The sequence below is a fragment of the Amblyomma mixtum genome, chromosome 1 (assembly GCF_055824585.1).
Source record: "Amblyomma mixtum isolate Tamu chromosome 1, ASM5582458v1, whole genome shotgun sequence".
In the NCBI taxonomy this organism is placed as follows: domain Eukaryota; kingdom Metazoa; phylum Arthropoda; class Arachnida; order Ixodida; family Ixodidae; genus Amblyomma; species Amblyomma mixtum.
The window spans coordinates 296,194,413-296,210,901 of NC_143012.1; the positions used below are offsets into that span (position 1 = coordinate 296,194,413).

At 47.9% G+C, this 16,489-nt stretch overlaps 1 protein-coding gene across 4 annotated transcripts in view; it reads right to left on the bottom strand.

The window, feature by feature from the left end:
• LOC149372146 (dachshund homolog 1-like) overlaps positions 1–16,489 on the bottom strand; it is a 240,440-nt gene that overhangs the window by 48,421 nt on the left and 175,530 nt on the right. For 2 of the 4 annotated variants that reach the window (XM_089566521.1, XM_089566519.1), the window contains 3 exons: positions 12,758–12,846; positions 12,012–12,167; positions 10,770–10,988 (listed from right to left, as the gene is read on the bottom strand). In XM_089566521.1, coding sequence (XP_089422647.1) covers positions 10,770–10,988; positions 12,012–12,167; positions 12,758–12,846 — 464 coding nt within the window. Of the gene's footprint in view, positions 1–10,769; positions 11,016–12,011; positions 12,168–12,757; positions 12,847–16,489 lie in introns of all 4 variants that reach the window. The other 2 variants (XM_089566520.1, XM_089566518.1) reach the window with 1 other exon arrangement.

Below are 16,489 nucleotides of genomic sequence, written 5' to 3' on the forward strand. Positions count from 1 at the left end.
GCGAGATTCAGAGCCGGGCGAACATTATTAAAACGTAAGAACGACGGGCTTTCTCGAAAGGGCCGCACAAGCTCGCACGCTCGCGCGATGTGTGGGTCGCGGTGGGCCGCTGCGGCTGATACGCTATACAGTACTCTTCAAGACCACGGCAGCTCCGCACAAGACGTCACGTCTGACAGCGCCCGCCGTACGTGACACAGTCGGAGCCGATACAACGTCCGCGCGATGTTGATAGCGGCCGGGATACGCGGGGGAAAAAACAATGGGCGCACGTCTCGTCCTTGGTCCGGGCTCTGGCGCACTCACGACCGAAATCAGTTCACGTCTCGGGTGCGCAGCGCATGCGGCGGTTTCCTTATATCCGCGCTTGTCGAACACAATGGTTTTGTGGGCGCATAGAGATGACACGCCCCTGATGGCTGAGCCCGTCTCGAGAGCCTGGCCGATGAAAAAAAAAAAAACAGAAGTGCGATGTATGCCCCTGTTCTTCCCAGTGGGCTCGGTTATTCCCCCGCAGTTTTGTCTCGAAGAATGATCTCTGGCCACGGCTGCTGCAGCGCGCTTCGTTAATAACGACAGCTCTGAAGATTACAGCGACGAAATGCTTTGTAAACAACCAGATCCTGCGTTAAGGAAAAACGCGTACACACATTCGATGCCTTGCGTACTGTTAGCGCTAATCAGAGGCACGTCGAAGGTGCTGTTGCCAAACAACAGGAACGTTAATGAACGTAGGTGATGCTTCGAGGAATTTCATCAATCTCGGTATTGTTGGGCATAATTACTGCGGAGAGTCGTCGCACGGTATAAACGAGCTATTGTTGAGTAAGAATGGACCCGAAAGTTTGAATAATGCAGCAACAACGATAAACTCGTTGGTAGCATTGAAGGCTTCCATTCCGAACTGAGCTGGAAAAAGTACACAAGTCGAGATTTGGATAAGTGATTAAATGTTTCTGTGGCTGGAACAACAATTAACAGCGATTACCGACCGCTGAGGGTTTTTCGACCAAACATTACGAGCGCACCTGTTAATGGTTACAAAATCGATTCCAGACCTAAAAGGATAGTGAAAGGTTACTGCTCACCATGAGATTAAGTTGTTCGTCAACATGAAAAAAAAATACAAAACGAGCATGCAATTACTCGCATGTGTGCACAGGAGAAGGGCACGTGTTTATTTACCCAAGTCTGCATCTGTTGTTTGTAGTCAAGATTTTTGATTAGAAAAAAAATTCTCCTTCATTGACTGCTATATAGGCAGCGAAACATGCTCCCCCAAATGCATGAGTATAAACGAAGTTACGTTATGTTTAGATAAATTAATTATGGCTAAGTATCCTAGAGATATGAATCGAAATACGTCAATCAGCGGCGAAATATGCTCCAAGTGAAACACTATCAGGATTGCAGCTGCGAAAGCCTTCCTATCCTGCAAGAACACGAAAAGGTTGTAGTACCCCCAACGATCGTGGGTACTTCGCCTCTTAGCAGTGTTTAGCGCACATAGTATCCATTTTTTTTTAACGTAATAGCGTTAAGCCTCCGGTTCTGTAGAAAATCCGGTGTCGGCGGCCGCGTTGTGAGCGGATAAAAAAGGTGGCCCACCTGCCACCTAGATCACGCGACCTTATGACGTCATCACTACCTACTCACGGTGGCAAGTGGCAACCTGCAAACCGGATTGTGAAGAAACTGCCCGCCGTAGCACGTGAACGTTGAATTAATGATTGGTCACGAGAGGTCACTAGGAAAGGGCAACTTGAGCCTCACAAGCTCCACCTGTCGGGGCAACGGCGAATCGCTTAATCGCTGCACCATTGTGACAGAAGTGGTATGAGGACTCCCAGGGTCTCATGAATGTAGAGTAGGGAATCACCACTTCCGCATATATGGGCATGTAGGCAGAATCTAGGCGACATAGAAGGGGTAATTGCCCGGCAGTGATAGCGTTATGTGATGGTTAAAGAAAGAACAATATGTCTGCGAAATGACACGCGAAGAGGACCCCAGAAGGCTGATGGGACCCATTAATGCTATCGCGTCCTACCGTTAAGTCCAAACTTAAGTGTCCCTCAAGTTTCTTAATACCGTTTTTGATCGAGCACTTCGCGGTCAAAGGGATAGAAAAAGAAAAAGCTGTCTGAAAGGCGCTGTTTTGATCGAATCCATGTCTCGCGAACGGGTTCGCCATAAACCAGGCGACGTCCTGAGAGCACGGGCGCCGACGTCGGCTCGCGTTACCAGCCGTCCAGAGCGCCATCAGCGACGCGCAGCGGCAGAGGGCGCGCACCGAGAACATTACGCGTACAAATGTGTACCGTGCAGAAAAGTGCGCTCGCTCGAGAGCTCGTTCAGCGGAAGCATCGCAAATCTCGCGCCGCGCAGGCGACCTAAATCGGCTCATTACGCCTAACAACATTGGGGCACGAATCGGCTCTGCTCTCTCCGCCTTGCCTCTGAAGACACACGAACGCACATATCTCTCCATATCGCTCTCTCTCTCCCCCTCATCCTTTCTCTATGCGGGTGCTCAGAAGTTCTGCAGTTAGCCTCGACGGCGCTTCGCATGATTTAGCAGCTCCGTTTGGCCGGCCGCGAAAACCGCATCAGGCGCAGACGAAAGAGCAAAACGAACTGGAGAGATGAAGGCGGCAAGAGAGGTGCTGCCGTCTGCGAGCGGAGACCCGAAGTAACAAGCGCAAAGGTTATGCGAGCCCGGAAAGGAAATGTCGGTGATTGCGAAAGACCACTCGCATAACTGCACACGGTTTGCGATAGTAAATACACGGCTGGTCATCAAAGAAACAGAACACATGGGTCGGAGGAGCAAAAAATGCATATAAAAGAAAGAGAAGTAACGAATAGGCGGCATTAAGAGGCGGCGGGTGTGCGCGAAAACGCGCGGAACGGCCACGTGGAGTTCGGTTGCGGCTGCAGGCTTTTTGCATGAGGCGCACTCGTATAGCAGCAGCAGTGTATGTGCGCTCGCCTGGCAACCGCCTGGCAACCGGCGTCGAACCGAAAGAGCGCGCTTCAGCGACTGGCTTATTAATCTAATGAGCGTCATTTCGCGGCGGAAAAAGGGGGAGGGGGACCGTGTTTGATTTCATCTTAGCGGGGGCTAGAGCGAGGTCAGAAATTTAGTTAAGTCACGATCATTTCGCGCGCGTTTTTTTTTTTTTATTACAGCGCTCATCTCCGGAACGAATTAAACACTGGGCAGAAGGCCAAGGGGTGAGACGACGACGAAAAGCAGTCGGTTGAACGAAGAGAAGAAACGCGTAAGCCGGGGGAGGGCAGGTTCACTTTCGCTTTTAACGAAATTACGCGCGCACATCGAGATGTGGCTGGCGAACAGGGGAAGGAGAAATCCGCACCGGAAACGGAGAGAGTCTACGGAGAAGTAATCGTAACGAGGGTTAATGAAACAAAAGAAATGATGAGAAAATAAATAGGATATAGGAACATAAGCAGGCGGAACTTTTCCGCTTCGAGGAACATTATTCGGGACTTGATTCGATGTTTCTCGAGCGCTCGTACAGCGAAGCCGTCTTGTGTGAAGAAGGATTATTTCTTGCGGGCGAAAATCGTCGACCTTTCCGCGCGGTGACAGCCGTAAGGGATCGGCGCTGCTCTAAGTGAATTAAGTGCGCCGTCGTACAACATGTGGGTGATTATTTGGAGAGTTCCCGGGAAACCGAAACTAATTACGCAGCTTCTGTGCGGCGTTCCTGCCTGTATAAACCGCGCTCGAGTAGGCCTTGAGTATAGCGTTCGCTATGGTTTGATTAGGCTTTGACTGCGGAAAGCGTCTGCTTGCGGGGGGCGGCAGTCTTCATTTATTTGTTTTTTAGCGTTTAATTTCTTTTAAAGGTTTGTCTGAACGTATTGCCATTGTAAAATTACTAATCCATAAATTAACTGACCTCTTCGTCAGACACCTGCTTGGTTTGATCTAGCATATATAAATTGGTCAGCAACTTCTCATTAGCAAACAAAACTTGGGCATTTTTAATCTAACCATTCGGCCTTATTTACCTTGCTGCGATTGATACCAACATCAAACATGCTGAGCATACACGTTCTCTACTAAAAGCGATGAGACACACATTATGCAAACACAACTTTATTACAGCTATCAAAGCAGCTTTCTTATGCCCATGATTTACTGCTTCGATAGAAATGATACGATGCGAAACCAGCGTTTCACAGTCTCAGCCTGAATCGTACGTCTGGACAGCTCCTTGTACTTCATAAACGCTTTGATGCTGTCATATTAACGAACAGGCTTACTTTAGAGGTTAAATATACGGCAGTCATCACTCTTATACCTCTTCAGGACACTAACTTATATTCCATACATGTTCTCCAGCGATCGCCACTTTCAGCAACATAGAGAAGGGTTGTCATTCTAAATTGGAAACATTCTTCTTTCTTAAACCAAACCTCGTGAAGTTAAAACCGAACGCCCTTTTCCACAGCAGCTCCTTCCAGCCAAGGCGGCCCCGGAAAAGCGGAAGCGGTAAGACTTGATCGCTGCAAGCGTGCACGGGACACCTCCCCCGCACGCGTCATTCAAGTTCAAATTGACGACCGGAGGCCGCGAAATCTGACGCCGCTCCCGTAGAGCCACACACACACGCCGGGAGCAACGCACGCTCCAATACTCTTCCCGCATACTTAACGAGAATCGCGGGAAAGACAAGGAGAGGTGTAAGGGAAGAAAAGGAAAGAAAGGCTTTTCACAAAGTCCCCGGCTCTCCAGCGTTTTCCCGCGCACGGGATCGCAAGAGGCGCGAAGCCTCCCTCATCAGGCAAAATCTCGAGTGGCGAGCCGTCGCGGCTCCGGCGAAAAATGACAGCGGTCGGCGTGCCGCCCATAAAAGACGGGACGGACGACGGCCCGCAGCTGCCAGGCCAGAGAGATCACCTCCTCACTCTCATCACCCCTCCCCCTCCCACATGACGCCTCGGCACGAGCCTGCATGGGATTCGGTGTCGCGTTAAGCACGAGAAGGGAGAAGAGAACCGAGAGCACAGAAAGCCTCGGACCCCTTTATTAAAAGTCGTAAACCACGAGGTCGCAGTCGGGAGGAGGAGGAAAAAAGAAGAACGCGTCGTTCCGCGTTCAGTTCGGGCCACACGCTATCTTGTTTGCAGCAGCGACCACTCTCTCGTTTGCGCTCTGCCCGCAGTGAGCGCGAAACCCGACTCCCCAGTTCTCTCTCCAAGGCCCCTGGAATCATTTTCCGGACAGAGGCGGCGACGATACCCCGCTCCTCTTCCTTTCAGCGATGCCTTTCAGCGATGCCTCCACCAAAGAGAGACAGTGGGAATGAGAGGGAGAGGGAGATCTCGACTTGCGCCTTGAAGAGCACTCAAAGGTACTCGCTTCTCGCTCTTCGCATACAGAAACCAACAGACAGACAGAAGGTAGTACACATACAGAAGGCAGTCCCCGCGCGGTGTTAGTTATCTCTTAGGATTTAGGTGAGCCCGGCGACCGCTGTAATTAGAGGGTCGTGATGAGAGCGGGTGTGCTCCTTGCCGCGAAAGCTGCTGCAGTTTCGTTTCGCAGAGACGATGGAGTGAGTGGCGGGATTTTCACACCCGAAAGTAGGCGCACGTTTGCCGTTTGGGCAGCGCCAGGAAGGGTTGCGCGTAGTTAGCAGCAGAGCTGGCTAGTTAATATCTGAAGACCAGTTATTCAAAACTACAGTACTATGCAATCCGCATCGTCATTACAACCCTTTTTTATCGGCTCTATTTCTGAAACTGGAGGTAAAACTCGTTCGAATTACAAGCACGCGTAAATACTCCGATTGTGGAAGCCATTATCCAGTGTTCTGGTAAAACAAAATCAAGACTATGAAGTCCGCTTTTAGCCCAAACGAGCCCGCTAAGTGCGTTAAAGCAGCGAACCTGCACAGCTCAGGCGTTAACGCAGTTCTTTGGGTTTATCTCATAGTTATCCCGATTCCGTGAAGTCATTGTAATAGCCTCGGCAACAGGTATGCTAAAGCACCAGGGAGTTGGAGTGAGAGCTTCTCAGTTACCTCTCCTCACAGGCACGTCGTTCTCAAGATACACTAGGTGATAATCGTACACGCTATGTGCACCGTCCCTTCGTTCTAAAACGTGGCGGTTCTTTTGTTTTATTGTTGTTTTACGCTACCCCTCTGGCCGCCGCGGTGACGCAGTGCTTGTGGTGCTCGGCTGCTGACCCGAAAGACGCAGTTCGATTCCGGCTGCGGTGAATGCATATCAATGGAGGCGAAATGTTAGAGGCCCGTGCACTGTGCCATTTCAGTGCACGTTCAAGAACAAAAAGTAGTCGAAATTATCCGGAGACCTCAACTACGGCGTCCCTCAAAGCCTGAGTCGATTTGGGACATTAAACAGCTCAAAACCAAAACAGTACCTTAACGCCATTCAGTAGTGACCGATGGTCAACAGTCTATATGCCGTTGACTTGGCTGCCGATGTGAGGGATCACACTCGCTATGACAGGAAAGTGAAAAGGTGGAACCAAAAACAAAAAAGGAGAGGAGGATGAGAAATGGGGCCAGAGATAGAGAACTGAAGGGCGAGGGTGAGGCGGGGGGGGGGGGGGGGGGGCAGGGAAGGAGGGAGTCTGTGCGTGTGGGAAAGTGGGAGGGTCAGATAACTTGCCCAGCGCTCACGCCGCCGTCGCTGGAGGATCGCGCACGCAAAGCCAGCGCAAACAGGCGGAACCGCGGCGTCCTTCTTTTAAAAACGCGGTGTTTGTTCCGGTTGATCGAAGGCAGGCCTCGCTCGTCTCCCACCGCGACCGGCGGCGAAGGGGCCGGAAGAGAGCGGCGCGCGAGAAATGTGCACCGCTGGTTGGAAAAAAAAGAAAACGCGCCGTGTCCGCCGTATTTTTTTTTTTTTGCTTTGTTTTGGCTCTTCACGGAGTTTTCCTGTCTCGTTGCTCAACACCCCTCATCTTCTACATTCGCTTTTCCTTTTTGCAGCGACGGCTATAGGCCAAATCCAACACTCCCCCTGAGATCTCGATTCTCCGCAAAATGACGTCATCACTCGGCAAATGTCACATGACGCATTTAACTACCTTTGCTGCCTTTACGTTTGCAACAAACCACCAAACAAGTTCGCCGGTCACAATTTTATGCGAGAACATTAAAAGCACCATCGGAAAAAATTGTGTCGTTGGTCATAAAATTCGCCGGTTGGTTGCAGGGAAGTGACGCCACTAGACCGGATAATTTCATTGGCTTGAGGAAAGTGACGTCAACAGACCGAAAAGTGGCGCCATTTCCGGTAAAGCGCAACAAGAGCTTCTAATGCAATCTATAGGGTAATTACGTGTCCCTGTGAATTTTTTTTTTCTTCCACGCCACCTCCGCATACGCAGTTGACGTAGAAGACGTTGCGTAGACACCCCTTCAATTTTTATTGTGCCGTTGAGGATTTTTCAACAAATGCAAGCGGTAATAATGGAGGTGGACTTTCGCTGTTGTTTTTACTGAGACCACTCTGTACTCGGCGCTGAATGAAAATAGCACTGCTTTGCCATTCCTGTTGACAACCGCTCACCACGACATTTAATTCCTACTGCGACAGAGCTGCACTAAAGTTGTGTATTTTTAATTCAGCGATCTCACTAAGTAAAGGCGCTGGAAAGAGACGGCAATACTTGCAAATGTAACCTTTCCTGCCGCTGCTGTCCCATGGAAAGGGCTTAAATTATGAGCACGGAAGGACGTCACCAGACGGAACTAGAAGGCAGAATCCAGCACTTTCGTGCCACTCCGCTGCGCTTTTTTCACTCATAACAAATGCGCGCGATTCACTCCTTTTATGTAAATGTCAAAGGCACTTGGCAATTCCTTTTAAAAATAAATAAATAAGAAAAAAGGAATAAAAATTCAGGTGGCACTTTGGCTCTCTAAAGTGCTGTAAGGCGAAAGCCTTTCCTGGCGCTCTGTTTGGCATTGACTGCGAGACTGTTTGTGCTGTACTAGTGCTTTATTTAAATACACACTTTGACTACACATTACAGCTACACACTTTTACTGCCGACTCTGACTGCTTCTTTAACACGACTCGCTCTCTGCTTCGATGAGTTCGGTTGTATCCATGGCTCTGTTCGCAGTAATGAGGTATAAAATGTGGTCACCCACGGATGCTTTAGGCAGCCTGTCAGAGCAGACTACAACTATTTTATTAGTTGTCGTCTGCTCCAAAAGAGGGCGTCAGGCATCAGTGGGTGACCTCATTACTGCGAATCCGCGCTCTCTGGCGTCGTAACTATTTTGACCAACCGAAAAACGTGACACCTCTGCTGACAACCTTCTGTCGACAACGATGAGGCATTAAAGGCTTTCGTCTTAACATCGATTAACAAGTTCGAAAAGTCCTCAGACTGATGGAACGCAGAATAACAAAATAGTACGCAGCAGCAAATATCTGTGCAATAAAGTAGGAATGAGTCGGCTCGTCTAGCAAATATAACCTCAGCCCAAACATAGGGAGAAAAAAAAAACATGACATGAACAGTGACAGAGGGCAAACAGAGCAGAGTATTTAGGTGCACGGCGCCCAGAGAGACAGAAGTTCCAAACAAGGGGTCCAAATGGAGATTGACACCGGAAGTGACGCGACAAATAGCGGTCGCGTCGGGGCAGGGGCTAAGCCCATTTCATTTCCGGAAAGCGCTCGCCCCGCGAGGTCCCCGCTTGCTCCCTGCTGCGAGGCTCGTAAATTCGCTCCACGTCATTTCCGGGCCCAGCCCAGACAAGCCAAGCGCAGCCAAGCCTAGCCATGCCCCGGGTGCTTTGACTTCTTGACACGAGTCTCGCTGCCAAGGAAAGAAAAAAAAGAAGCGAAGAAAACGAAGACAGAAAGAAGAGGAAAAGCGAAATGCGCAGATATCAAAGAACGAATACGCGAGCAAAGGAAGAAAGAACAGAAAAACTGTGCACAAAAAAAATATATGTTAGGGACTTAGCGGCGAAGCGGTTGCGTAGGGCTGCCAGAAAGCGAAAGAGCGAGCTTAGAGGATGAGGAGGAGGAAGGTCAATGAAAGCTAGTGAAAGCGAGAGAGGGAAAAAGAGAAAGGGGGAAGGAAGAAGAGATTTTCGTTCGGCAATATGGCGCCACCCGGCTCGTCCCTTTTAGCGCGCTCACACTTCCCGAATTTCCAAGCGGGAAACGGGATAAGAAAGGAACCCATACACACACACTACTCCGTGCCGGAAAGCAAAGAGCGTGTCGAGTTGGTTCCTGGCAAAAACGAGAAGAAAAAGAAAGGAAATACGAGAAAGGTAAAAGAAAGAAGGTAAGAAAGAACAACCACGCGCGAAGGGAGGTGACTCGAGAATTAAGAGGCCGGGAGAGAGGGCGCCAAGAGTGGTCATTAGACCACGGCTCTAGCCACGGACTCGGTGCGAGTCGCGCGCGAGCGTGTCCCTTTTATGCAGTATGCAAATTGAGGCTTTATTGGCGGAAACGTGGCGCTAAATCCCCACCGTCGAAGAGAGAGATGGACGGTCGCGCGACTCGTACCGCCAGCCGCAATAATTTCTTGCGTCGGACGTTGTTCCCTTTTTTTTATTTTCTTGATTTTCTTGGGGCATCACGTCGCCAAGAAGAAGTGCGGACGTGCGTTCAAGGAATAAATCCTCCCCGAACCGTTGCTATAGCATTCGCTTTTCTCTGGCAGAGAAGTGCTAACCCCGGCCGCTTGCTGCCCAAGTCCTTCCATGTAGCGTGAATTCAGGAACGCATCAGCTTTCGCCCCTTCAGTGAACGTGAGCGCTATTTGTCACAACGAGCGTTCCTTTGCTATCATAATAGCGAATAAAAAAAATCCTGTTTCTTGAGTGCACTGCACGCGGGGTGTGTTAAAAAAAGTAAAAAAAAAAAAAGATTCTTGTCGTTTGAAGCCGTGCTATATATCACCATGACCGTTGCAAGCAGCAAATATTCTGTTGAGGCAATCAGCTCAACACGATGTTGTATCGCTGTTTGATTACGTGACCCAACATAGAGAGAGGGACAGCAAGAAAGTGCGTTGACCGTTACACGCTTTACACGAATGCGCCTACATGGGAGTAAAAAGGAGTAAGTTGTCCTATAGCGCAGTCGCTTTTATAAAAGCCAGTGCGCTAAAAGACAGCTTACTCCGTTTTTATTCCCTTCTTATTAGAGTGTGAGACATTAACGTGCAACAGATGAAGGCACGCATTCTTGGCGGTCGCTGTCAAAAGGAAAAATATTACCAATCTGCAGTGCCCCTTACAAAAAATTTTTCAGCAGTCTATAGACTGTCCATAGGCTTCTGTCTATAAAGTCTATAGACTATCTATAGACAAACCCTACAAAAGTCTGCAGCCAATACAAATGCTATATATAGTCTATAGACAATCTATATATTTATGGCCATGCACTTTTAGTAGACTTTTGTCTGTAGACAGTTTATGGACTATGAATAGACAAAAAGAAATATCTACAGGAAGGCAACAGAGTCTATAAAAAGTCTATAGACTGTCTATAGACCATTTTTTGAAAACCGAAGGCAACCACGAAAGCTCATAACCGCGCGTAAAAGGCATGGTTGGCCTGCCTGTAAATTGCTGAAGGCCTAACTGGATCTGCAGTCTGAGCCGTGTACGCCGGCCCTCGTTCTTGCTTAAAACAGTCGATTCGGTCTCCGAGACCGCATTCTGCAGCTAATGGCCTTTGCCATCCTCTAAAGAGAGAGTACGCGTGTTGGCGCTCACCTTTCTCGATGCTGATCTGCCTGTCCTGGTGCCTGGCGTTGTCGGCCGCAACCTTGAGCAGGCCCTGGATGTTTCGCAGCAGCGTCTCGATGGACGACACGGCGCCCAGGCCCAGGGCGGCGTCCACGCCGTAGCGCTCGTCCATGCCGCAGCCCGGACCCCCCTGGCCCCCGCCGCCGTGGGGCTCTGGGCTGCTGCTGCCTTCAGCGCCGCTCAGCTCTGTCCGCGCGCAGAGAAAGAAGAAAGCTGTGCCGAGGTCGAAGCTTTAAAACGAGTCGCTCAGCTTCAAAAGGGCAGAGCAAGCAGAGAGCGACAGAGAGCGATATACTATTCATAGTACGGTAAACGTTGGCTTCGCAAGAAAGACCCAGCTACCCCAAAAGTTTTGCAGCTGCCAAGGCAAGTACGCTTCCTTTGGCGAAGAACACGCGACAGTTTATTAAACTATAACAGAATATAAATAAAATCTGAAACATTTAAAAAAAAAAACTCAAAATTTTACATTGTATGCGTTACACACAACCGGTACGTCAAAAAACATGCACAGTTTTTACACTGCCACCAGTAGCCCCGCTGTTTACATTTCTGAATACCACTCGCAAGCCTTTAAGAAAAATCTATTTCATTTCATCTCTCTCTGGCTAACTGAAGCAGCCATGTGATAATTCTGCTAAGAGCTGAGCTGACGGCATCGGGGAGAAGACACTGCGAAAACACCACGCCAGCCTGGTTTAGGGGTCAGCCCAGATGCACTTACTTTAAGGCACGATATTCGCTAGAAAGAACTTCATGCACCCACACGCGGCTGCGAGGGTTATGCGACAACTGTCACACAAATCATCAGTTTTCCATCGTCAAGTTTTTCTGAACTCTGACTGGGGGGTTTGGCTGACCTGTTTACAATGTATATACAGCTACGCCGCTTTTATCAACGTTCATTATCCACACGGTTAACGCTAAGCAACCGCCGTCCAAGAGTTGCGACAGCACCGCAGTTAACGACAGTATATTTCAGTTTTAACCAAAGATTTTCCGGAAAGCGACCACGAAAAAGACGTACAATTTGCCCATAGTCTGGCTCTTTGACTAGTGAACGGCCCTGCCTTCGCTAGTGCAGAGGTGATCGGAATGACGCGATTAACACCGCGCCATAGATTCGGCGAGAGAGAGAGAGAGAGAGAGAGAGAGAAAAGTGACTTTAATTCGGCAACACTCAGCTATATGAACCAAAGTGGGACGTACCGGGGTCCCTGTCGTCCGTGTCGTCCTCGGTGTCGTCTTCGGCGTCGGCGGCTGCGCCGTCGTGGTAGTCCCTGGCCGCGCTGTTGCGATGGCCGTGTTGCGACAGGTTCAGCACCGGAGGCCCGTGTCCGTTGGACTCCGACGCCGGAAGGCCGCCTGCGACCGCCGCAGGGCGCGTGCCTTGTTTTTCTTTTTTTTTTTCCCTGTACAATTTAACCCATCCCCAACTCCTCCCTGTTCTTAAAAAAAAAAAATCTAACTTTTATTGTTTTAAAAGCCGCCAAATGTATTGAAAGTGCTGGAAAAGACTGCAATGAAAACCTCCTTTTATTAAACAAAGAAATTAATAAAAGCACCGGGTTTAGACCACAGCTGACCATCTTAGAAGGATTAACGGTTCAGCGAGTTGCTTCCGACTTATTCTGGGTGGTTAATAGGGGCGAATAACGAAACATAAGTAGAAAAAAAGGCGCAGGGAAAAAGCTTGTCCAGCACATTCACTCCATTCCTCTTTCATCCCTTACAATTTGAGCATCAGGGTGAACCAATGAATCGAATACGGCTATAAGCACATATAGATCACTACAGTGGTCGTTTTTTTTTCTTTATCGCTGTTGAGAGATGAAAGTGAGCGGATATAAAGAGGAACAAATTCGGCTCATCTCGTAGCTGTCTTTACTGCTCCTACGCGTCTTTTTTTTTTTTGTCTCTTCGCGGCACAACAGTATGTCGGAGAGAGCTCTCACCGTTCACAAAAGCGGCCGTATCCTTGAGCCGGCTTCCATCGTAGGACGAAAAGTTCCGGTCCCTAACGCTGCCGCCATCGTCTCGCAACCTGCAGGAGGGGAAAAAAAAAGGAGAGGAGGTTAAGACCAGCCAGTCATGATGCTCGGCGCGAATAGTAGGATTTGCAGCGAAAACATCAAAAAGGCTGCGAGAACATTTTTTCACAGGATATATATTGCCGAAAGCTCTTACCCCCCTCTTGTACAGCTCAGAGTACCTCAGCAAACGGCCTCAGAAGGTGGGTAGAATAGTTGCAACTTGCAAATCCGACTGTGAGAATGGTCAAGCCCTAGCGCCACACATATATTTTGCACTGTGCATCAGCTAAAGACTGCACGATTTCGCGAAAGAAAGGCAGTGTTTGGAACCGCCTCAAAGACGAGTGCCCTGTTGACCTATTGGAAGCCTCAGACTTGCAGTAGTTTGAACTTACGGACACGGAAAGTGCTCTTAAAGACTCAGCTCGAGAATGCGAATGCTATGACAATGAATATTTGTTTACCAGTGGGCGAAGCTGCAGTGCATAATTGGTAGCATGTTAGCACATCCTCGACGTTGAAAAACATGCATGAACAGCTTTGCGGACTGCTAGATTTACTATAAGCTCTTTACGTTAGTGTAGCAGCGGTAAACCTAAAAGAAAGATATTAGCTGAAGGAGCACAGCGTAGACTTCTGGATTGTGCGCACTACGTAATTGCAGAACAGAACTATTGCGTTTACTGACAGTGCGTTGCTACTTGTGAGCGACTTGAGAGCGCGAAACAGTGAGGTATCAAGCAACCGTCATTCATAAAGTACGGAATAGCGAACATTGTGCATAGACTCCATAGTGTGTTATTTGAAATGACAGAATTACTAACTAAGAAATTTATGCTCCTAGTCAACTCCTAATGTTATGAAATACTGTGGCATTTCTCACATTCTTCGTGCTTATAGCATGATTTTACCTCCGACGTCATGCGCTGCTGAAGCATTAGCGGCGCCATGTTAGAAGGACCCATATGAAAAGGGAGTGGGAAAGATTGATGAAAAATTGGATCGGAACCGCGGCACAAGCTATATATAGGAATGCAAAGGCTGTAATGGACCACACGTCATTTCCATTTTAATTCGAACCGGAACGAGCAGTAAGCCGAGGAAAGCTTCCTGCAGACGCAAAACCGGGAACGTCTTTTGTTCTTGGATGAGGCGTAGCTATACGTGGAGGGGAAGGTAGTATAATTACGAATAAAACAGGAAATGATCAAAACCAAACCCCTCGCACCCAGTACATATCGGGGAAGTCGAGATTTTTTTTCCTGATCCAATTTGCATATTTCTCGGGGGAGCAACCGCAATGAAGGCTGCCGTTGCTAGATTTTTTTAAACTCTTGTTTTGGGTGTAGTTTCATTAACAGCGCTTGAAATTACGTTTTTGTTTTGTCTTTTTGTTTTCCTTTCTGATCGCGGAGTTTTTAAGGGGTTCAATTATTGGGTTTCCACACAATAAAACTTTCGGAATTGAGGCTCATGAAGGGATGAAGGGTCTTCACTTCTGTGCACAGTGTTCACTCGCACTGTCTTCAACTCACCGTGATAAAGTTTTAATCGGGTTTACCGTCAAGATGTTACATGGCTGACTTCAATGCAGGTTTCAAATACAGCAGCACAGCTGCATGGGAACAAATGCACAGGAGATGAGCTCTCTTTTGTCATTTTAATAAGTAGTAATTGTCTTTAACTTCACCAAAGTTTCAACACATTAGCACAGCCCTTCAGAATACCCGTGCTTCCAATGGCGCTGCTCGGCGTGAATTAACATAATATACTGAAACAAGCTTCCTGGCTCTAATAAATCTGTTACGACTGCCTATGTGAGGCAAGAAAAATATTTACAAGTAAAAATTTTATACTTTTTCTACTAACAACCATCTGTTCGCCGCCATTATTCTAAAATACGTTCAAATGCAAGAAACATCACAGTGTCTCTGACTTAATTTTAAGTGAGCTGGTGTTGAGATCATGCCTAAGATTTATCTCAAGAAGCTCTATGCAGAACAGAAAACTAACTAAGGAGAACACGCGTAGTAGCCGCTAACGTTTTCTAGAAATTTGTTGATAGTTTCCATAACTCCTGCATATTCTTAGGTGTTTAGAAATTATTTACTGCAGCATATGCTCCCTCTATATATTTTTTTTTTCAAAAGAACATCTTGATTCCCATGCCGTGCTTCTCAGAGACAGTGATTTCACAGACCTCATATGATAGAGAATTAACCCTCGTATTTAAAAGGGTTTACGCGTCACGCGTCTGTGCATGCATAGCGTTGCCCCTTTATAAGATATATCGCATCGAATGATCTTCTTATAAAAAAAAATATCTTTGGTCCGCCTTTGAGTTTCTTCTCCCACGTACTATACATCTCCCCTTTACGTCGTTGTTCTCCCGGTGTACTGCGTGCCTCGCGAGTATACAGTAGCTATTTAAACATAGGCTTTGTCCAATAAGAGCAATATTTGAATAGAGCGGCGACTACCAGAGCCACAATATGCGAAGCTAAGTTTATAAGAAAGCTCAATCTACAGGCTACAAAAACACGAATCTAAGTCATACCGGTAAAACGACAACAGCAAAACAGAAATAGCAACAGAAAAAAAAAAGTTCAGAGGGAGCCTGCCAGAGAGTGCGCATCCAGTACGCAAATAAAGCAGTGGAAATAAGTTTTTGCCTTGATTACGCAGACTCAGCCTCAAGCACACATGGCTGTCAAGGGTCTCATTCCGCGCCGCGTGCTTGACGTGTTGGAGACAGGTTTCGCTGTTATCCCACTTACAATTACTTGTTTTTTCACTGTGGCCTGGAACAGCAGAGCAAAGCAAACTCGCTGCCTGGCTCATCGTATGACGCTAAGCTAACAGCGGCAGTGGAGCTGCAAAGCCTAATGGACAGCCGAGGGAATCTCGCATTCAGTCAACTACGATTTTGTTACCTCGCTTCCTCTCTCCCTACCCGTAAGAAACGAAAGTAAATAGCATCAGTAAAGGAGGGAGGACCAAGCGCCGGCAAATATGAACGCTTGCAAACGGCTTAGCACACAACTCGGAAATAGCATCAAAGCAAAACAAAGGAGTCTCTGCCCAATGACGAAAAAAAAAAAGAAGAAAATGAATACGGCTATGACAGATTCAGATTTGCGCCGGGTTGCTCTTAATGCCATTGTTTTGGGAGGTGTCGAAAAGATCTCTTTGTACTATCCCCTATTCTCTCCTGTCTTTCTTTCTTCAATTTTTTTTTTTCTCAGCGCCTGTGAGTCTTTATATTTTGTTTTGTAATATGGATCCGGTGCCCTTTTGTTGCGGCGTAATTGCGTACGTATCTCCCAAGGCACGTCGGTGCGTCAAAGGCAACAGCGCCCAAAGAAATGGCGAGTTTTTCCCTTTATTTTATTTTTAATCCGGGAGAAAAAAATGCCGAGCGCCCACGTGATATCTGTTAATCCGTCGCCACCCTTTCTAGTTTTATGTCCTTCTTCCGGCTTTGTTCATATTAATCTCTCCTTTGTTGCCCCGGTTCTTCTCAATTACTTGCATTTCCGTGTCTATCATTTTATCGCATCTCAAATCCGGGACGAGCTAAATATGCGCTTGTTTAAAAAAGAGGGCTGCGTTAAAAGCTTCACTGCACATCCATGTGCTGCGAATATAGCTAAG